The sequence below is a fragment of the Brachyhypopomus gauderio genome, chromosome 4, assembly GCF_052324685.1.
Source record: "Brachyhypopomus gauderio isolate BG-103 chromosome 4, BGAUD_0.2, whole genome shotgun sequence".
NCBI lineage: Eukaryota > Metazoa > Chordata > Actinopteri > Gymnotiformes > Hypopomidae > Brachyhypopomus > Brachyhypopomus gauderio.
Genome location: NC_135214.1, coordinates 32,534,385 through 32,557,715, shown reverse-complemented (window position 1 = coordinate 32,557,715; position 23,331 = coordinate 32,534,385). Strand labels below are relative to the sequence as shown.

The window sequence follows — 23,331 nt, the reverse complement described above, 5'->3', positions numbered from 1 at the left end:
GCTACACCATTATAACTAGCACATCCTACATGGCCATGCACAGGTAAACTATCTAAAATACAGCAACAGAAAAATATATATATCAAGGAAATATTACATTATTTTGCTCACAATAAAATCTCACAAAATGAACAAATACTTTGAGTACAGTTAAATTCCACATCCAGGGTGACCTACTTGTTTTTCATGTGTGTGTCGGACAGTATGCGTTACAAACAATAAAAAAAACACCCTTTTGTGAATTGTTTTTATTGTTTATTTGTAATGTTTTGCCTATATTCTTTTCTAACGAGCACAGACCAACACGCCCTAACAGTGTAAAAGTACTTTCGGATCTAATTCGAAATATAACAGTTTTCTCCTGCTAGTACAAAATACCCTGCTATTTACTGATTTAAAGCAAATGTTCTAGTATGTCATCAAACTGTGCGACCACCAGAGGGCACAAGTGTCGCTACAAACTCTAGGCATTGTTAAGCATAGAACCCAAGGACAAATTTAGTAATCAGGATCCAATAGGTGACACACGGCTGATGAACAGATATTGCATTCTTACTTATTTTCTCTCACAGAGTGGATACAACATTTATGTGAACACAAATGTTGCCATAACAGTTCTTCAAATACGTGATTTTATATTAGTACAGACTACAGAATAAATTAGTTTCTAAAATAAAGAAATAAACAATGGAAAAACACAACGTATGCAATTAATAAACAATATTTAGAATAATAAATAAAATTTTAGAGTAATAAATCCAGAATAAAAAATGATGCCATTTAGATGTATCTGACAATGACACGAATTTCAGTTGTCTTTTGGTTCAAATAATAAATGACAAATTCAAAGGACATAACAGAGAGAATGCATCCCTGCAGATTGGACCTTATTTATTTATTTTTTATCTTAATTTTCTTGAAAATTAGTCTTCTTTTAAAACACCTTTAAATTAATATGTTGTATGTATTTGGTTTTTTTTTGTATTTTTTCTTTTACTGTAGAACAAACTTTATATTTTATAAAACATCCTGGAGGATGACTACAATAAGAGTGAATGAAACATACGATTTACCCATATGATTTAAAATATTGCAGCTTGCATCTCTAGGACATGTTGCCAAACATTTATTGTTTACAGAATGGCTAATCAAATCTTGTTGTATAATGTAAAAATAATTACTGATTTCATTCTTCACATCTCATCAAAATCCTCTTATGTAAGCTATCAAACTTACCAAGCTGTTTAAGAAGATTGGGTATCAAATACAGCAATATAATCGGCAGAGAACATAAACAGTTTCTCAGTATTAAAAATGGCAACAACATAATAAGGTGTCAGACATACTGTGGCACAGTAGTCTATAATGTGTGTGCAATTACTAGAACAATGACACAGTTTGTTTGTTTTGGCTCTGTACCCCTGTACGGTTTGAAATGACATGGCAACAATGTGGCTGTAATGAGAGTTTGTTTATATCAGACATGCTTAGAATAACAGTCATTTTCATAAAGTCTTTCCAAATGTGGGAATGAGAAATAAATGGACAAGCGTTATATTTTTATATATATGGCCAGCTGTGTTACTGTATCATTACTTCACACAAAAGGGACCTGGCTAACAATCTGGAGTCAATCGTCCATGTGTTTTGTTTTGTTTTTTTGCATCTTTTGCAATCTGCTGCCGTTGGCTCTTGGAGACCAAGTGAGCATCAGCGTCAGTACAGCAGGCCACCATGGTGCTGAAAATCTTGAGTTCATTCAATCAGAGCCGTATGGTTAGGCAGAACAATAGGGTGTTTGAAGCAATACCGCCCTGGTGAGCTCATCAGTGGAAACCAACCTGGCCAGGGCCTCAGGGCCAGGCTGTCCTTAGGCCATGAGGGGAAAACAAAGTGCTGAACAGAATAAGATCACTGTTAAGATTACAGGCGTAGATGTGGCCGAGGCTTCAGAGAAGACGAGAACACCCTGGCACGTGCTCAGAGGGTTTACCACATGATGCAAAACACTGGTAAAACCTCGAGAAGAGAAAAAGCCAGCCTGCAGCCTACACATCTAAATATGCCTAGAGAGTTCTGGGAGAAAGTCTTACAGACAGCAGTAGTAGGATTAATTTAGGCATGCCGGCTACAGAAGCTCAGATCAAACCAAATGCCTCAAAAACCCTGCGGATGGCAACACTTTACAGAAGGGCAGTGACCCGAAAATATTCTACAGGATTTTGGGGCTAAAAGTGTGATACTTTTGATTGGTCAAGTAAGTCACATGACTGAAAGCTCAACCAGCATCCATTTAATTTACTGGAGACAAACGTAAAAGCAGCAAAAATTATGACTATTTATTATGACACTTAGCACACTTACTTATGGTCCCATGGAATGTATATATGTATATGTGTGTGTGGGTTGAGGTGATATTAAGGATCATTCCCATATGTTTTGTACATTACGGATCTCATTAAGAAATTCAAAATGTGCTGAGCCAAAAAACAAAACAAAACACAACAGTAACAACTGTGTCAAGGTCCAGTTACCTAAGGATCACAAACAAACTGTTGATGTGCACTAGTAATACAGCAGACACAGGTCATTTAATGAAACCTGCTTCAGTTGTTTAGACCTCTATATAATGTCTGATTCAGTTTGTACCAAGTGAGAAAATGTGTGATCAATCCACGTTTGCCAGAAATGCCGTCATTCAGAGGTTTCCAACTATAGGGAAAGGCCAAGCAGACACAGCTGTGGGGCTACTGGAGAAAATATTAATTATGCTTGACAGCTAATTAGTTCCAGGTAACAGCGATTTTCGCAACAGCTGGCAGATCAGATTTATTGTTATTACAAAGCAGGTGATAATAAATGCAATGATGTTAGGATACAGATGGAAAATGTGTGTGTGTGTGTGTGTGTATGAGTGCACAACATCCATGTGTGTGTTTGCCACCTTCTCACATAATGTTTATTTTTAGATATGAGGAAAAAATGATGGTATGAATTACTCTGAGCACTGAAACAGCATGCAAGAATTCCATGCAAGAAATCCAAATGTGTTCAGGCTTGTGATGGAGATCAATGCGCATATAATGAATAAATTATACAAATAACAAAGATATTTGCATGCGTAATGATAAACTTAATACAAGGTTATTGCAGGAGTGTGTTTGGTTGGGCACTCTTAAAACTCATCTACTGTGTACATGACCATTTCACAACTGCATCCAAGTAATGTGTTTTATGGCTAGGGAAGGCTATACAATCTAAAAATACATATTTCACAATGACATCTTAATAAGTAATTACATACTTATCATCTATGTACAGCACCATACATACTCTGTTGGAAGTGTCTTTTGCCCTTTCTCGTTCACCCGCTGTCAAACTACCACATGTACGTCTTTGAGGTGTCTATCTGAGAGTTATGGGGGTCGACCGACGCGTCTTTTTCCTTCTCTGTTTCGTTCTCCCAAAGGTTGATGAGAGGAGGGTAGAGTTCGTTAAGAGGAATGGAGGTGGCATGCTGCATGTATTTCTTCAGCGAGTGGTGACAAGACTTCTGCTTTATACGCCGACCCATGTAAAACACCAGAAGGGCCATGATGAAGATGGCAAACATGGAGCCCATCACTGCCGCCAAGGCCACGTTGCTTGGCTGGGCGACCATCTCCACGGCAAAACTGGCTTCTTTGGTGGTGACGTTGATGCAGGAATGTTGGGTTTGCTGCTCTGTGGACGCCATGGTCAGGCAGACGTGGTACTCCGTGGAGGGCAGCAGATGGGTGAGGTTGTACTCTTGAACGTCCACGGGGACATTCGCCATGTAGCTGATCTGAGGGTTGTCGATTTTCATAGTGGCACTGAGCCACTTGGGTTGTGGCATCTCATGGCCCGAGGCAGGGACAGATGGGTAGACTTTCCATTCCAGTACCACGGAATGTGCGTGAATTATTTTTGCCAGGACCACCAGGGATCCGGTGCCGTTTGCCCCCCCTTGCTGACCTGCTTTCTGCTGGGTACCATGCCAGTTAGTCTTGTCCACATAAACCGAGACGCTCCGAGTGTCTGCACCTTCTGCATTCCACGCCACACATGTGTAGAGACCGGCATCCTCTGGTTCGATGTGGAGAATCTCCAGTGCACCTTGGTCCTGCATCCTGTGCTTTTTCATACCCCTACCTCCCTCACTCACGGCTGGGGACATCACTTCAGAGGTAACCTTGTCACCTGTGGGTGTGACCCAGTAAAACTGAGGGACTGGATCCGCCACAGCGCGGCAGTCGAGGGTCAGCGGCTGTCCGGCCGTGACATTGAGCTGCGGAGGGAAGGTGTGCAGGGAGATAAGTGGCAGACAGCTGTTACTGGCCATGTTCCAGCTACTCGTCACCACTTCCTGAAGTGAGTGGCCAATCAGGTGCGGGGGCGAGGCGCACAGGGTGATCTGGTATTCCAGAAGTTTGAGACTCGATTGATTGCCAAAGATCGGCACCCAGTTTGAGAGGCAGTCACACCTGATCGGATTGCTGTGGAGGCTGACCTCATCCAGGTTGGGGAAAGAAGATAAAACCTCCTGAGGAAGCAGGGCGAGGTCGTTATTGTGGACAAGCAAAGTACGCAAGCCAGCCATTCCTTGGAAAGCACTGCGGTCAATATAAGACAGACGAGGGTTGTTGTAGACTTCCAACTTAGCCATTTGTGGGAGATTGGAAAATGCACCTCTCTCTATGGCTACAAGGTCTTCCATATTGTTCATGCTGAGCTCCTCCAAGTGGGGGAAGTTCTGAAAATCACCTTCCTGGACATGTACAATAGGATTCTTGTTAAGGTCAAGGAACTTCAGATTTGGTAGAGAGCGTAGGGCGTCTCTGGGCACCACCGTCAGTTTATTGTCAAAAAATGAGAGACTCTCAAGGTATTCCAGTCCTTGAAAAGCCCCAGTGGGTATTTCTCTAAGGCCCATGCCAGCTAGCACCAGACTGTGCAGTTTAGAAAGAGGGTGGAAGTTCATATCCTGCAGGCCAACTATGGGGTTCTCACCTATCATGAGGATCTCCAGGTTTGGAAGAGACTCAAACCACTGACTGTCAATAGCAACCAGTTTGTTGGAGTTTAAATGAAGCCGAAGTAGATTCCCTAAACCAGAGAAGGCGTTTGGGCCAATCAAAGAGATCTGGTTATGGTTTATATAAAGTTCCTCTAAGCTGACCAAATCCTTTAGGCAGAAATCAGGTAATTCTTTGATCTGATTCTCCTCTAGGTAAAGGGTGACGAGCTGGGTTAAGTTTCCCAATCCGACATCTTGGATTCGCGTAAAGTGATTCTGAGAAAGGTCCAGCTCTGTGAGGTTGACGAGGCTCCTGAGTTCCAAGCTCACCACGGAGATGTTGTTGCTCTGCAGCAGAAGCACCTGAGTGTCTGCAGAGACATTCCGTGGAATGGTGCTCAAGTGAAGCTCATTGCAGTCCACCGTCTTGGCCTGATGGTAGACAGACTGAGGAGTGTACCACGGGCGGGTTTCACACACACACTGCGCTGGGCAGAAGGAACCCGCCAGGGAACAGAGACACGCAGCCAAAACGAGGCAGACGTAGAGCAGTGAGGCGGAAATGGCAGTTCTTTCCATGTTGGGAGTCTGTGGGGAGATCTCAGGTACTGGTTTCACTAACTGCTTCACGCTTTAGGTCTTCTACAAAATGGAGGGATGATGCTGCCTCATTCAGACCTGCAAAACAGAAATGAAAGAGGAAAGAGGAAGCATTATTCTCTAAGGAACAAATCAATACTACAAATTGTTTTGTATTATTCGTTAATTGTAGATCTTTGTATATGTATACATATTATACTCTAGAGTGAATATGTATTAAATTTGTTTGTGGTACCCTGAAACCGACATATCCAGCTTTACACCATTTCCTATTCACCTTTCATAGTGTGGAAACATCTCTCAGAGTACAAGCCTGATAAATATTCAGTCATCTTTCAGTCTGGTCACAGCGTAAGCAGTCGTTTGTGAGCACACCTCATTGTGTGCGCCTGAATGCAAAGACACACCTACCGAGGCTCACTGAAGGAAGCACATGAAAGGAGGAACGCATCAAAGGCCGAACCCGCGCCGTCGTCCATCTCAACGCTCCCGTCAAACATATGCAAGTCTGCAAGAACCGGGTGATCTCAGAACTGCCGAGTCTAACGGCTCTCTCAGGACTAATAGCTATGAGGTGTCAGGAGTGATTTGAGCACTGATGCGGTTGAAATGATTCAAAGTTCTTTATCTCACTCTAAATCTGCGCACAATAACCTCAGAGCCGTGACATCAATATAGTCAAAAGTATGTTTAAGTCAGAAGCACTTTTGCGAACTTTGCGTACATGTTTCAGATAATTTTAGAGTGTGAGTACGAACACATGTATTAAATTGAAAAGCTGATCAATGATACTCTGGCAAGTCTGATTATTGATGAGTGTTAAACATCCTCAAAGCATCACTTCGGCCCATACGACTTTTAACTAGTAAAGCAAATGTGTTTGTTAACCACATACCACGGCATTTCTCCACTTTTCAGCAAGGGAGCTTGTGTTTTTGACAAAGGCAAACATTCACCTTTGAAGATGGACTGTTGTTTGATCTTGAATGACAATGAGACCTTTGTGTCAACCTTGTGAGATCGACCATGCACAACCTTGTGGCCCTACACAAATTAGCAAAAGCTAGTGTCTGCTAATAAACTAAAATGATTCTTACAGTTGTGGAGTTGGAGGTAGAAGTCATCAGAAAATTGAACTAGTTGTCGTTCACAGCTCCTGGAGGACCACCATGCTGGTTCAGTGTTTTCCCTATTCCAAAATGCCAGATTTAATACACATAGGGTGGATAATTAGCCCATGAGTAGAAGCAGGTGTGATGACGAGGTTAGATGCTCAGCTTCCATTACCGTAGTCCTTCAGGAACAAGACGAAAGAGCTCTTATCTAAATTATAACTACAGCATTCAAGGCTCGCCTTAGACTCTCCATTTTGGGAATCGACAAACACACTACGTGATAAAAAAGGAAGCCTTAACTTTTACATATTTTTAATTCGGGCTCAAAAAATCAAAAGCAAAATCCTAAGTGCTGATCACAAATCTTGGCTTGGTGTGTTTGTTTGTTGTTTGGTTTGTTTTTCTTTATTTGTCCATTGGGGTAATGTGAGTGAGACAATGTCCTTGCTTTTTGATATTTAAAGTATGTAAAGCCATTTTAATAAGTTAAACTCTAGAAGGCCACAGTACACTACTGACAGATATGATCGCATCATATGTGCTTTTACGGTGGTTGTGATTGCTTTCCAGAGGCATGAATGTACAGAAGCCTTCTGTTGTGGCAAGGTGCCTCTCAGAGACCCTAAATCCGCCCTGAGCTTAAAGATACTTATGAGTGAAGCTTCAGTGATGCAAGCGGAAGCAATTGCCTGTTCGGTACTACAACACACAGCCCAGGACCCTTTAGTTGAACAGAAACAGCACGCCAGAATCCAAGAACATTCAGCCGCAGTTAAAGCCAAAACTGTGCATTAGGGAATTTGTTTCATTTACGTCAAGTTCACAGCATAAATGGCAACCCACATATTCATGACAGTAACAGCTTCTTTAGATGATTGTCAAATGTCGCCTCCCCCCCATTTAATGTTGACCTACCAGTGTTTACAAACCAGCCATTTAAACATCAAGCATGACGTTTTGATCAATACCACTTGTTGGTATTTGAATTATTTTAATTTTGTTTATTGAATTATAGGCTTACTAAGCCCACTAATTATCACAGGTGATCATGTCTCCAACAGTTTCCTAGAAACAACTTATAATATACAGCAACAGTCCTACATCGCTTCTGTTGTCTAAACCTTTACTGCTGGTCTAAATGAATTCATGAGGCTTTTTTTGTTCCTTTACCATGACTATATGTCATAATGTGAGGTATATGTCTCCATAACCTTCCTAGTGAGATACTGTAGCAATTTATTAAAAATGTCAGTGACAGAAGGCTGACAACAGCCTCCATGCAATCAATCATACCTCCCGGTGGAGGATACCCTCAGAACTCCCAGTATTCAGAGCCACCCTGCAGCTGTGAGAAGCCACACTGTGTCTGTCTCCGGTTTAGCCAATCACAGGCCAAGGCAGTATCTGATGGGCCAACCATGGCACATTCCACACAGGCATGTAGGACAGCGCTGCCGATTCTCATTGGTCTGTGGCAGCTTTAATGTGCCCACTGTATGGAAACCTCTCTGCCAAAGAAACGTGGACACATGGACACGCAGCCAAGGCAGCGCAAATAAAAACAGGACGGAAAATCGTTTCAGATCCTCCACACCCACGTTACCCTCTCCTGCCTCAGCCTCACCCACTACAAACCCCTTTCCAGCACCGCACACAAATTGGCTCCCAGGAGAGCCGCGTCAGGAGCAGCATCAGAATGGCTCGCGGAGAAGGGGCGGGGCCAGCCAGCTGGGCGGGGCTCAAAGGAACGGGTGAAGGTGAGCCAATAAGGAGGTACCCTCTTATTCCCATCTGATGCCACGAGCCAGACATAAGTGACCCAGAAATGTCTGAAGTAAGACTTTTTCAAAGACGCTGCAGGTCCAGCATTTCCACACCGTATCGGCGTGCTGCGTTTCTCTCTGCTTTGATCTTGCCTGCTGCCCCTGGGGCTTCTGTGTTTTGGCTCGGTGGTCCATGGATGCTTGCGAGCAGCCTCAGTCTGTGAAGCTGGTGCATTGCACGGCACAACATTTATCTTAACAAAACTGTGGCTTTGTCCTGTGGACTAAAGCTGGTTAACTGAAACGTACCTGGACAACAGTAAGAACACAGAAGAATCAAACAATTCAAGTCCCCTGCAAACGTGATGAATGACAAAGCAAAGAATATATTTTAGAGATGGACAAAAACTAGAATGCCACTTGGTCCTTAATGTCTGTTCAAAGACATAAGCTACCTGTACAGACCTTAACTGAAAGATTTCAGTGGCCACACTAAGTCTAGTGTCAGGACCAACATGCTTGGCCATCCTTTTCCCCCTCATGGAGAGTCAGTTTGTGTCCGTGTCCAAGACATAATCTTTGACATATGTCTTTACCTGGGTGAACCTAGACAAGGACATACTTTGGCAGCCATTTTGGCTCTGTGCCCACAAGTCCCTGCTGCTCAGCTATGTGGGAGACAGAGTACTGGAGTTCATGTTGGCTCACAGCCGTACTCCGAGTGCTCTAAGCTGTGTTTGTCAGAGGATCTTCCACAGACAAGCCTTCCTTGGACGTGTGGCGGTCTTCGGCATGCCTGTCTGATCGCATTAGCGAACGACGTGCTAGTCCAGGACGTCCCCCTCTCGGCCCCACCGAGCAGCAGGAAATGGGGCCACCTCGCCTGATGCCATGGCAACCCGACAGGAAGTCGCAATAGGGACCAACCCTTAGGGCTGCTTTTGGTGATGGGGGGGGGGGGGGGGGTGAACAAGATAGTGAGAGAAAGAAAGAGTGGGAGGAAGCAGAGAGGGAAGGAGGGAGAAACAGTAGACTGCATCTGGAACATCGAGTCAAACCGCCTGGAATGCTAGTGTAACAGCAGCAGAAAGGGATTTAGGCCAAAAACGTAACGTAAACAAAAATAATTCAATCAGAAACGAAAGGAATGCAGACACAACAATATTTCTAGGTCCTAGTCCTGCTCTGAACATTTTGGGGGTTCCTCCTGGTTTTTCAACTCAATATAGGTATTTTCTCTAGCTGCTGAGTGTGGTGAGGTTGCAGAACACCCAGATGTGAGGTATGAACAATTCCATAAATATAATAAGGTTACAAAAAAAGAATTTCAAGAAACAATGAAAATCTTGATCCAGAGAGGGAAGTGTACTGACATGTAAGGGATCGTTACCTTCCTGTAAACCACAAACAACTGCATAACCGACACCAATGAAATCAGCGATTCCACTGAAAAGGCACTTTCAGGAAAAACACTGTCAGGCCAAAATCACGAAGTCCTCCTACAGCAAGTTAATGCTGCTGAATCCAAACTTTATAAAGTCGCCCTCGAATTCAGTTGCATGCTAGCATTACACTGTATGACAGACTTCTCCTAATCCCCGTGGCCCAGGTTTGCACTAACTAGAGCTGCACACGGTGCGCTGGCAGCCCCATGGAGGAGCTTGCACGCCCCCTTCAAGCCTTTGCCCTGTGAAGTTTCAGCTGTCAGTAGTCAAGGATCGTTCTCGCAGTGCTATTTGATCCTGATTTGATTTGATTCAGCTCTGCCAACAGCTGAAACACATTCATATTGGGCACTTGAACATAGGCAATGAATGTGAACTCCGTGATAGTTTATCGAAAACAAAACACAGAAATATATGAGGTATACTTCACAGGTGCAATGAATCGGCAAAAATTAAATACACAATTTTTTGAGAGCATTTTTCCAGTTTTTATTGTATATTGTGAGCCCTTTTCTAGAAAACACATGGATCATATGAGACTTTAAAAAATCCCTACATAAAAAAGATGCACCACTCACCTCAGAGGCCAGCCAGTGCTCCACCTCCCTCAAACCTCCCTCACCCCCCCTCCACAGTGCTCCACCTCCCTCAAACCTCCTTCACCTCCCCTCCACAGTGCTCCACCTCCCTCAAACCTCCTTCACCTCCCCTCCACAGTGCTCCACCTCCCTCAAACCTCCTTCACCTCCCCTCCACAGTGCTCCACCTCCCTCAAACCTCCCTCACCTCCCCTCCACAGTGCTCCACCTCCCTCAAACCTCCCTCACCTCCCCTCCACAGTGCTCCACCTCCCTCAAACCTCCCTCACCTCCCCTCCACAGTGCTCCACCTCCGTCAAATGTCCGTTACAGAGAGATTATCCAGCCAGATGTTTGGGACACCTACGCAAAGTTAAAACTAAATAGGTCACCACCTTTGAATGGGTGTAGGTCGTTTTGTTCCTCACAAAATAAACATCCTAAACAACTTCTTCTGTGCCTACACTAATGACCCCCCCAATCTTGCCCTGAAGCACCCAGAAAAACTAAATTATGCTGTAAATTATTGAATCATAATAATGGGAAAGTGCATATTCACAGTATTGCAAAACAAAATGCAACAATCATGAATAAAAGAATGCAGTTCTCTTCGCGCAGCCCTGGGTAGCTCCTGGGGCATTATGGAGTCATGGCCGACTATCATGGTAGGGCGTGTGTGTAGTGATCAACACAGGGGGACCGATCTCTGCCAGAACACACACAATCCTTCTCATCCACCACGTTTTGACACGGCCTCTCACATTTGCAAACGTATTGGAGATGATGAAAAATTCATGGATGCCTTATTAATAATGGAGGGTGCTGCAGACAGGTCTTTAATTTTCATGTGTTTTTTTTCTCTTTTTTGATAGCAAATAGGGGGTTTGGGGGGGGGGGGGCGCAGAAGCAGCTGTTAATTGGTGTGGAGAGCTATATCTGTAGCGTCACGCTTTGCCAACACCTCTCTCACACACACACACACACACACACACACACACACACACACACACACACACACACACACACACACACACACACACACACACACACACACACACACACACACACACACACCCCAAATCCCCATGCTACCTGTATTCCTGACAGGTGTTCACTTTTGTCTCCTTCCTTGTACCAAATTCACTTCATTAGACCCTTATAGGCACATTTCAGAAGAGTACACGTACACACCGTTGAGCTAGTGTTTGCATGTCTAACTTGCCAATCTGTACCACGTCGGTTAAGCATGATGGCATATTTTGTGTGTTAAACTTGTATGACTCAAATCAGTCTCAGCAGCGTTGCCAGGATTTTCGTATGTGTCAATGTCACTGCAGGGTTGAAAGTCACCAACCCACACAAAGATTTGCATGGAACAGTTGGCTGAGGCACAGGTTTAGAGGACGGCAAAAACAACCTGTTCATGGTGACAGATGGGCTGTGGACTAATGGATAAACTGATAAAGTGTACACCCTATTAAACCGCCATTAACCTTTCACAGCCTGGCCTTGGCAACAGCTCCAACAAATCATACAGCAGTGCAGAAGGTGTTCAGAAAAGTGATGGACACTGGCTTAAGACCTCAGCGTCTAATCGTTTTCACTCATTTGAGCTGCATGAAACCAATTCGATTCTGATCTATTCGGTTCCAAAGAGTGTGACAGTGAGGGTTGCACAATCAAAACCAAACAAAAACATCAATTAAACATTTACAATTCAAGGGCTTTAGACTCTTCTGCTGTGGCCTTTAAATGGATAAAAGGCAATTTCAGCTACATCTGCTGTCATAAACGAGCAGATGACGGTGCTCAGGAGTCAGGGGAAGAAATCTATGCCCACGCTTTAAAATGACTGAATGAATCGCTTCAAATTCAGTATTCGATTTGAGTAACTTTTTCATACCCTAAGACACCTGCTTAGTTTCACAACACTAGAAACTAGAGTATCTCTAGTTAGTTCTGTGTGCTGAGGCGACTGAAAAGAGATTCAGAGATCGTAACGGTAGTTCACAAGGACCGAGATCGTAACGGTAGTTCACAAGCGCACTGGTGCACAATAGTCAGTGCTGATAAAATGCCATGAAGGAAGGAAGCATTTTCTTTATTCTCCTGGCTCCTGCTGTCCCCGTCTCTTTCTCTCTTTCCTTTTCTGGCTCTCTCTTTCACTCCTTATTCTCCACCTTTCTCACTTTTAAAGTCTCACTCTTTCACTCTCATTATTTAAGGCCGCAGTAGATTTAGTGCCCGATGAAGCAGAAAATTGTTTCCAATCAAGCTAACAAAGGGGGCGGGGCAAAGAGGCAGATGACCAAACTGAAAACTACCAGAGAGAGAGATGGAGAGAGGGAGACTGTGAGAGAGAAGGCAGAGGAGAGATACTGTAGATAGAACAGAGAAGCATGACTCAGGGGAGTGGGCATCTGCTCAAGGACATGGGACAGGACATTGGGGCTCTTTCATGTTCATCTTCTATGGAATATAAAAGCCCTGATGCTCTGTCTGTCTGTCTCTCACTCATCACTCTCACCCACTCTCTCTCTCCTTCCATCCCTCTCCTGCTCCCTCGCTCCCTCTCTCACTCTCCCTCCCTCCCTTTGCACCCACAGCAGAGATCTGTTTGAACGCGGGACCGTGTGAAGTTCTTTTAGCCCTACCTATCCAAAGCGAACCAGTCTGTAACCTCTTCAAAGTCCGAGCCAGAGTACCATCAACAACCTCCGCGCCACTCGAACAGGCAGCGAAGCGTCCAAACGTCCGCGGAGCTGTCAAGAGGAAAGTCATTTCACGCTGAATCACGATGTTACACAAGGCTCTCTCTCCGCAGCAGAACAGCATTAGAGATTCAACAGCATCCCGTGTCCCTGTCCAGCACCCCTCCTGAGGATTAATGCACTTTGGGAATGGATTTTGTGAGCTGCCTCCACCACTGCGTGGTGCTGCCAGTGCTGTTAAGGACCCTTCAGCTAGGAAAGAGGCCTACTCCTGGATGCCTGCTTGAAAAAAACAGAACTGGAATTTCCCTCTTTAACTCAAAATGATAAGGAGGCAAAGTCTCACGTGCCGGCACCTCTGACAGGACGCAAGTGCACCACCACCACCACCACCACTAATCTGTGTGTGTGTGTGTGTGTGTGTGTGTGGGGGGGGGGGGGGGGGGGGTGCATATAGTTCCTACTGCACAGGCTGGTTACAGTTTCATGCTCACTAAAGTTCCAACTCAATAAAGTGTGCCAATAATTGAGCCTCTCTTCATCATTGCATGGGAGTGAGAGGTGTGTGTGTGTGTGTGTGTGTGTGTGTGTGTGTGTGTGTGTGTGTGTGTGTGTGGAGGGGATGGCTTTGTTGTTAGCAACCCGAATCACAGGTGCAAGAACACCAGAAACAAGCTTTCCGTCATTACCGTGACATGACGGTAGGAGCCATGGCACTGCAGATACCTAGAAGTGGGTAATGCTCCACACACCTACAGTCACACAAGTGATCACTTTATTTTTCATTTCTATGTATTCAACCACAGGCTCACAGTTACGGCCTGATCTCCAATCCTCTCTGGCTCTGCACTTTTTTTAAATGACATTTTAAAGCATTTTTAAAGTCAAAATCTAAAACTCTTTAATGATAAATTGTGCAAATGGAACATTTATCTTTTAACAAACGTCATTTCTGTCGTATGTAGACAGAATACGAGTTATATGCAAAAGCCAATTTTCTAGATATTGATATAGATATAGAAAATAATTTCGCATATTATAAAATACTGTAAATGCATTCAGTTCTGCTACACGCCAGCATTGTGTAAAGGCTGAAAGTCTGCCTCAAATCTACCAGTTATAAAAAAAACGTCACTTTGAATCACATCAGTTTGAAATAATTAATAGGCCCATAGCTCCGAACGGCCTATTTCGGTGAAGAGAGACAGATAACAGGCTACATAACCTACAGCTGTGTCATTGTTTTCGCCGTGTGCGCCTATGCACGGCTCGTCGTATGGGACTTCGAGCCCCGTTAGAACCGACGATAACGGCTCAATTGTAAACTAGCGGGCCGGATAAATAGATGCGGACGGCTCACGTTTTTAGCGCGAGGCGCGGCGCCGTCGCCCCGTTATCAGACGCGCAGCGCTTCAGGCTCACGTGGGCAGAGTAGATCAGGGTGCGTGAGATCTCGCTTATCAATATACGATCACAGAAAACTGGGAAGTCACAAAACGGCAGACGCGATCCAGTTTACTTTTAACTTAAGAATAACCCCCTGTATTAACTCCCGCTGCACACGACAGGCTGTCGCCTCTTTATTTAGTTAAAATAAGATTATAATCCAATAAATACCGATGCTGTGTAACTTTAAGAATATCTGGTTGCACGCACACATCACTGGAGCTGCTGAAAGTGACGCCCTTACCTCAAGCGAACACCGGATGGGTCCGATCCAAAGGACGTTTCCTACCGCATCCACCACCGATTCTACAGTCCGCTGGAAAACGACCCCAGAAATGTTCGCGCCTACTTCTCAACAACTGCCCGAATTGTGCGCGATCCAAACACGAAACGCCAGAGTCATTGTATCAGCGCTCAAACGTTCCGGACCTGGTTCCGACCAGCTGCGACAGACTCGCCCTCTTCACGGCGTCTCAACCCGCTACCCTGGATCTCGGTCCCACCGTATTTAAAGAGCCCTGCGCGCCTCCAAGACCACGCCCCTCTCGTCCTTTAGGTGCGGTGTCATTAACCAATGGGAGCGTTGGGCTGCTTTGTGTCCTCCAATCAGATAAAGGAGGGGGCATCGTTCTATCTCATGGCGATGATGTAATGGTCCACTTTCTCGCCGTGCCCTCGGGTCCACCATTCCTGCGGCAGTAGTGACAAGAAACGATTCCGTCACCGATGGGTCACGCACTATGCAGGAACGCACGGATCAATAGAAACCCGAGACCTTGTTGGGGCATTTTTGATTACCGAAAAACTTATGATCTAACCGCTGATGGGAAACCCTACGTTAAAATGAAATGCTGTAGCCTATAGTCTGATGCGCCAGGGTAACACATTAGAAGAAAAGAGAAAGAACTGATGTTTCAACAAGCATGTTTCGATTGTACATGTTTCTAGCTAGCTTATGTAATTGGCGTTTAGGGATCAGACACGACTTCTTACAGACAGACGTCCTGCTTACAACAGATCAATGGAACGGCCTTCGCTTCGAGAGGCCCGCGTGGGCTGACCGTCTCAGCCCTTCTCACTAAAGGCTCAACAGTTGCTAGTTGCACTAAAGGCTCAACAGTTGCATTTTGGCAACACGGCCGAATAAAAGTTGAGAAAGGGTTTTAGATTCTGGTTTGTTCAGCAGAAAACAGACTGGGACACGTTGGTACATAACTGGCTTAAGATCTTTTTAAGATCTTTTAAGATCTAGATTACTGAGGTAACGGAGTCATTTTAAGGCTGGCAGAAGAGGTGACCCAGGGATCTGCAACCCTGATCTTGTTAACTGTCATTTTTGTCACTGTCACATTCTCATTGATGTTTTGTCACTGTCACATTCTCATTGTTGTTTTGTCACTGTCACATTCTCATTGTTATTTTGTCACTGTCACATTCTCATTGTTATTTTGTCACTGCCACTGTCACATTCTCATAGTTATTTTTGTCACTGTCACATTCTCATTGATGTTTTGTCACTGTCACATTGTCACTGTCACATTCTCATTGTTGTTTTGTCACTGTCACATTCTCATAGTTATTTTGTCACTGTCACATTGTCAGTGTCACATTCTCATTGTTGTTTTGTCACTGTCACATTCTCATTGTTGTTTTGTCACTGTCACCAACAGAGCCTGTGCCACCCCTAGTGCCACCCCACTGGAAATGGTAACTGTAACCATTGGCGACCGGTCGATCGCGACATAATATTTAATTTGTGTCCATTTTACACTCGCCACCCCTGCCACTCGACAACTAACTCGACAACTAACACTCGCCACTCCCGTTGACAACTTACACTCGCCACCGCCCCCCCCCCCCCCCCCCCCCCGTCGACAAACCCCGTGGACCCCTCGGATAAAGCTTTGGTCACCCCTTGGCCACCCCTTGAAAAAAAGTCTAGCTCACTGTCACATTGTCACTGTCACATTCTCATTATTGTTTTGTCACTGTCACATTGTCACTGTCACATTCTCATTGTTGTTTTGTCACTGTCACATTTTCAGTGTCACATTCTCATTGTTATTTTGTCACTGTCACATTGTCAGTGTCACATTCTCATTGTTGTTTTGTCACTGTCAGATTGTCAGTGTCATTCTGGCACTATCACTGTCATTTTGTTATTGTTGTTCTTTATAGATTCACATCCATGCCCCTGAACCATTTTGGCACAAAGAAAAAAAAAACTGTGTGTATTGCCATGTACGCTTACCTAAGATGAGGAAATTAACACCATCCTGTATTAATAAATTATTCTGGATGTTGTGGTGATTTGTGCTGGTTAAACGTTACATTTGTATGACAGCAATAAAATAAAGATCTACCATAATTTATTATTATACATTTTACAAAATATAAAGTAAAATTAATGGCTCAATTAACCAAGTATAAAACAACCTAAACAGATTAAACATAATCTCTCAAAATAAAAAGGATTAGAAAGGCCAATTTGTCCAACACACCACATTTCCTGTCTGGTAATGAAATGATGCAATGCTATGTCTCAGTTTTGGTTTTTGATTTGGTGACTTTTAGCATCAGGTGGAATCATTCCAAAGATCTCAGTGAAAGGGTTCTCTCTGTTGTTTCTCAGGCATGCGTCTCTACAGTGGCAGTTACCTGGAGGGCTGTACTGTGGCAGTGCACTGTTGTTTGCCTGTACCACTATTGAGAACAAAAACATGAAGCTGTCACAGAGTGAATCACCACATGTCTGAAGCCCAAAGCTTTTTTGCATAACAATAAAAGTCTGTTCTTCCTTCGCTGACCCAGGAAGCATGTTTATAAAGCACCCTGGCAAGAGAGCTCACTACAAGTGCGATCCCTGTTGATCCTGTGCGATCCAATACAAGTGTGATCCACTACAAGTGCGATCCCATCATTTTGTCCATGTGCCTTCCTGGAGATTAGATATGCCCACATCTGTAATAGGAGGACGGGGGTGCAGGAGGCCAGGGTGGTAGAGGCACGACCAGAATGTCTTTAATGTCACACAAACAAAGGCAGAGTGCACATCCATGTATCTACCAGTGTGTATATGCATCCAGTTCTTTATCTATTTATCTGGCTACATTCCCTGAGGCAGAACTAAAGGTGAATATGTAATATATTAAGACTGGAATAATGATGGATTAGAATAATTTTGAAAATTATGAAATACTGAATGCTTGATTTGCTGTGTTTACAGAGTAGGGAGTCTGAAATGATATCCACAAACTGTTCATTAATAAACGTAAAGGCATAAATTTGTTTGTGTGCATAGACTGGATTATATATATATATCATATGTGACCAGAGCAACTGGCATCAAAACAACACCATTGCCCATAGAACACGAAGCAGGGATGAGGTATGTTGGTCCGCCATTTTATTTCAATGTGTTACAACATAAAATAAACTCTGAATGTCTAATTAGTGTTCGGCTGTAGCTCACATTTTTGGACCAACCTCTTTTTTACATGGTTAACAATTAAATAAAACATGAAACTAATATACTGTACAATAAATCAGTTATATACAAAATAAATAATCTTGTATTTATATTTGAGTAAGATTCATAAGGTTAAACGTTACATTTGTATGACAGCAATAAAATAAAGATCTACCATAATTTATTATTATACATTTTACAAAATATAAAGTAAAATTAATGGCTCAATTAACCAAGTATAAAACAACCTAAACAGATTACACATAATCTCTCAAAATAAAAAGAATTAGAAAGGCCAATTTGTCCAACACACCACATTTCCTGTCTGGTAATATCTGCCATAAAATGTTGCAGTCAATCCATAATCTGCTTTTATGGAATTACAGGCACTTGAGCTTTTTTAATTGAATAAGGAAGTACAGAAATACTTCAGTTTTCCAACTGACCAGATGAAGATGTCTATTCCATAAAAAAACATTTAAATATATATTAAGTCTGGTCCCTCAAACACACATTAGGCTTTCTGTTAGAGTATACAAAACACAGTTTAAAATCAATGTTACTGTTAGGTTAGACAATTCTTGCTCTATGTCCAGGAAAGCGGCCCTATGAGACGGTGGTAATTACGCCTCATTATTACATCACAAAGGCAGTAAAACTCAATTAGGCACAGAATATGGAGCAGCAACACGCAAAACGCTGTCAGTGCCCCCCTTCCTACTGCGATCTGTGACTATCCTCCTCCCCCATGCTGCTCGATCATAAACAATCACATCCCTCCAAATCCGGGATTACAGTCAGATTAGGCAGACGGTTAATCATTCCTGCATGGGCCGCGTACAGGAGCTGACCCGGACATTCCAGTCTAGCAGATTCAGCTGCAGAGGGTCCTCCTGAAGAACAGCAGTGGCAGAGACGAGGTCGTATCCCGACCGCCATCCAGTGTTTCTGTGTTTTGCGGCTTCACTTCCCTAGTGAGAGGATAACGCTAATCTCAAACATTAGCGTTATCAGTTTACTCCTCCTTTCGGCGCACCACCGTGGTGTGATTTTTGGGCTCTCTGTTGTCCTGTTGTCGCGGCGATTATGTCGATATAATGGATCAGATGTATTGATTGCACATTACAAGAGAAGGGCTGAGTCAACACGTCTGCGCAAAAAGATGAGGTGTGCAGGCCCTTCACCAATGCCAGTACCTCACAGTTTAATTTGGGTTTTCAATGCAGCAACAACAACAAAAAAATTGCATATCATGATCAGGTCAGTATAACATTACATGACAATAGGGCCTAATCGTATGACATCAGCCTGAGTCAATAGATAAGTGCAGGGCAATGATGTTATCATACACTCTGATGTCATGCAGCAGGTTTAAATAAACAGGACTGTTTACAGGAGGCAGAGTCAGTGCAAAAGGAAGTCCTGAAGGCCACAACGATCTCTGTAACACTGGAGCTTCATTATGACATTAGGACGTACACTTAGAGACTAGCAAGCAAGACGTCCTCTTAGAGACAATAATCTATAGATGCGTTCATCTATAGATTATTGCGTTCATCATGTGTTCAGTACAGACGACACAAAAACTCCAGTTGCTGCTGGCAGTGGTGTATAGTTGGGCCCTTCTAACCAGAGAAGAGCAACAAAAAGGGGTTGAAAGAACAGTATAAAGATATTTCATGAATAAATAACATTTAAAAATTAAGTATTCATATAGGCTACTTTACATATTCTTGGTTATCATAGGATATATTTGAGAGTGGTACAAATCAAAGCTTCTCATTAGCATGGCTGTAGGGACGTGCCTACATGTCCCTTCAAGTGATATTTTGAGGGGTCTGTAATGTAAGTCTATAAAGAAGACTACAGCAAATCTGACCAGTGAAATTTATGATTTCCGCTGTGGGGCGGGACTACTACAGCAACCTGACTCTTCTCAGTGTGCTGAAGAAAGGGCTCCAGAATCATTAGTAAAACATGGCTGTGTGTACACGCTGCCTCAGTGAGACACTTCAGGCATCCTCATCCTTCAGCGACAATCTCACAGTCACTCGGCCAGGTTGGTCCATTTATACATCTTAGCTGGAAAAGGGAATATGTGCCTAACTATGTCTGCAGCATTCATACACTACTTGTTTAATTTTTTTATTTTGCACTTTGAGGACTCATACTCTACTCATACTCTAATCATACACTACTCATAGCAGCGCAACACAAACCTGCCACCCAAACGCTGTCCAAACAGCTGTGATCTTGTGGTCAAAACCTAACCAGGAATATACACAGTGGCTGGCAAACTGTGGATGGCAACAGAAGTGCTGTAGTCTGCAACTACGCATGTATTCAAGCGCACCTATACAATAGGAGAGAGAAGAAGGTGTTTCTAATAAAATGTAGAGTATGTGATACCATCGGTACATCTTTACTGATAATGAGTTCAGCTGGTGAAGGTTTATGCCCTCCCTTGCTGTAGTTAGACAGGAGCGATGGAGAGGAGAGGGAGGGAGGGAGAGGAAGAGGAGAGTGAGAGAGGGAGAGAAGGAGAGAGACAGAGGGAGCAGTCAGCAGCAGGCTCTCTCTCCGGTTATGAGACGGCATCACAGTCATAACTCCTAATGACTGTCACTGCGCCAGGGGCCGCGTGCACACGCCGGCTCGTTAGGGCATGACTTTGATAAAATAGGTCATTGGGATTCAGCGTACGCTAAAGGACAAAGAGAGGTAGCGACACCATGGTATGAATACACTCCACTGTATGCACCAGGCTGAGGAGGAGGAGAGAGAGAGACAGAGCAGGAAGGACGGAGGGAAGAAAAAGGAATGGAACAGAAGGAAGAAAGGAAGGAATAAAAGACAGATGAATAAAGAATAAAAGATAAGGGGGCGGGGTTACAGCAGGGTGAAGCTTCCTGTTGGCTACTGAAGGTTTATGCAGAGCCGCATGCAAGTGGTGCACTATTTTAAGAAATAGGTTCAATTATGAATATTTCAACACGAGATCCAACATGCTACAGAACAGGCGCTGCTCGTCTTCTCGCCTCCCTCCACCTTTGATCTGGGGAAAGGTCAAAGACGCCGTCTCCACGGAGCTGCGAGCGCTTCACCTGCTCTGGACGCAGAAGGAAAAGGAGACTGATGTTAATTAACTGCTTTGCAGACCTTTCCATGATCTGCCCAGAAGCCCAGAAGCCCAGAGTCCATGTGCAATGGGCTTGACCACAGCACTCACCAGCAGCACCTCAGCAGCGATGCACTTGTTAAAATGCTGATGGACCCTCTCATGCTCAGCGCATTTCATGTTAAAATCTAGAACTGGCCTGCTGGAAGCGATACATGCACCACTGTCATACATAGAAGAATAAACAGGTAAATCTCACAGGCTAATGGAGACCTAATGATCCAGACGTAGGATCAGCTCCAGCAGGTTAAAGGTCATTACACCTGGACATGTGCTGTCAGCGCCATCCATTCAGTCACATTCCAGGTCAGTGACCTGCTGGACACGTACATGTCCAGTGCACCACTTGCATTATCTACAACACAGGCTATAACCCAGGCTACAACACAGGCTATAACCCAGACTACAACACAGGCTATAACTCAGGCTACAACACAGGCTATAACCCAGACTACAACACAGGCTATAACCCAGACTACAACACAGGCTATAACCCAGACTACAACACAGGCTATAACTCAGGCTACAGACTGTGGTACCAGACTGTGGACTGGCATCACAGGAACAACTCCAGTGCAGATCTTGCTCTCTCTTAGTAAATATGGAGCCTGTGTTGGAGTGGGTGTGGCACGATGCTTTTTAAAGTTACAGTATGTATATTTTGTGGATAGAACAAGAGAAGAATAGGAGTCTGCCTAATTATTATTATTAGATATATATACATATGCATGACATACACATTTGGACACTACATTTGTCTATGAAAATATCCTAGACAGGGCATGGTTCACTATTAAGTTTTAAATGCAGTTTTAAATAAAGTAATTTTGAACCATAGTTATATTCCATAAATGTTTAAGCTTCACCTACTGTGAAACCTGCACTTCTACCTTACACATCTGACAACCACTCCCACACCATGTTCACATGGTATACTGTGTTCTTAATGTTAATGTAAGAGAGGGCTGGGCTTCTGCATCTTTTTACTGCATAAACATCTCTCACTCTCTCTCTCCGTCTCTCAACTGCAACAATCCCTGCAAACAAGACAGACACTCTCATCATTCTGCTTCAAATACACATGTGCTCACACACACACACACACACACACACACACACACACACACACACACACACACACACACGCGCGCGCACACACACACACGCGCACACACACACACAGTTCAGCTCCCAGACAAGTGAAATCAAAGTTTGCTGAAATGTTCTGGGGTTTTGTTAATCAGAGCATTCTGGATCTCTTGTGTCTGCGCCTCCCTTTCTGGTTTAATTAATCCTCCCCCTGCAGAGCACCGGCCCCCAAGAGGAACAACGAAACATGGGAACTCCTTTAGGAATGTGAATCTTCAGTCTTTTTCCGAATGCATGCATCTTATCTAATTCCATTTATAGGACAGCCACGGAGGCTGGAGGTGTCTGGGAACTGGGGAAGCTGGATGCTCACTGCCATTTTGAAGTTATTTTAGATGTTTTACGTCTTTATTAGAAGACTGCGTGATGACACATGCATAGCTGACATGGCACTGGTGGGAGATTGTCTGCACTCTGCAGTTTTCAGTTTGTACAGTACAGGGGACTTTAAAGGAATGACTCACACAAAAAGAGCATTTAGCTTCATAACTATAAATGAAAGCTAACATAGTTAGCATGAAAACATTATTTTACATCTCATCATTACAAGACATACACAAATCATCAGATTTGAGACATGGACTCTCGTGGACTTTTGAATGTGTCCTGTGGTATGTGTTACCTGTCGAACCTTTTGGTCGAACCTGAGAGCTGTGAGACAGGACCTCTTGCTGCTCGATCAAGCTGAGATCTGGGGGGGATTCTGGAGGTCACCATCTTGAACATCTTACCTGGTCATGATCTTCTAGAGCAATTTCTTTGCAGCGTGGCACAGAAATCATCCTCCTGAAAGAGGCCACGGCCATTAAGGAATACCGTTGCCATGGCAGGCTACTTAA

The 23,331-nt window shown here is 43.8% G+C and overlaps 1 protein-coding gene across 2 annotated transcripts; it reads right to left on the bottom strand.

Annotated features, from left to right (window-relative positions):
• Positions 1 to 250: 250 nt before the first annotated feature.
• On the bottom strand, positions 251 to 15,207 carry LOC143513079 (leucine-rich repeat neuronal protein 1). 2 transcript variants are annotated; one of them, XM_077004059.1, is made up of 3 exons: positions 14,941 to 15,207; positions 13,194 to 13,301; positions 251 to 5,716 (listed from the first exon to the last, which is right to left on the bottom strand). In XM_077004059.1, the coding sequence occupies exon 3, from the start codon at positions 5,615 to 5,617 to the stop codon at positions 3,380 to 3,382; it is 2,238 nt and encodes a 745-aa protein (XP_076860174.1). In that variant the 5' UTR covers positions 5,618 to 5,716; positions 13,194 to 13,301; positions 14,941 to 15,207; the 3' UTR covers positions 251 to 3,379. The 2 variants fall into 2 exon arrangements, with proteins under 2 accessions (XP_076860174.1, XP_076860173.1); XM_077004058.1 differs by lacking the exon at positions 13,194 to 13,301.
• Positions 15,208 to 23,331: the final 8,124 nt, after the last annotated feature.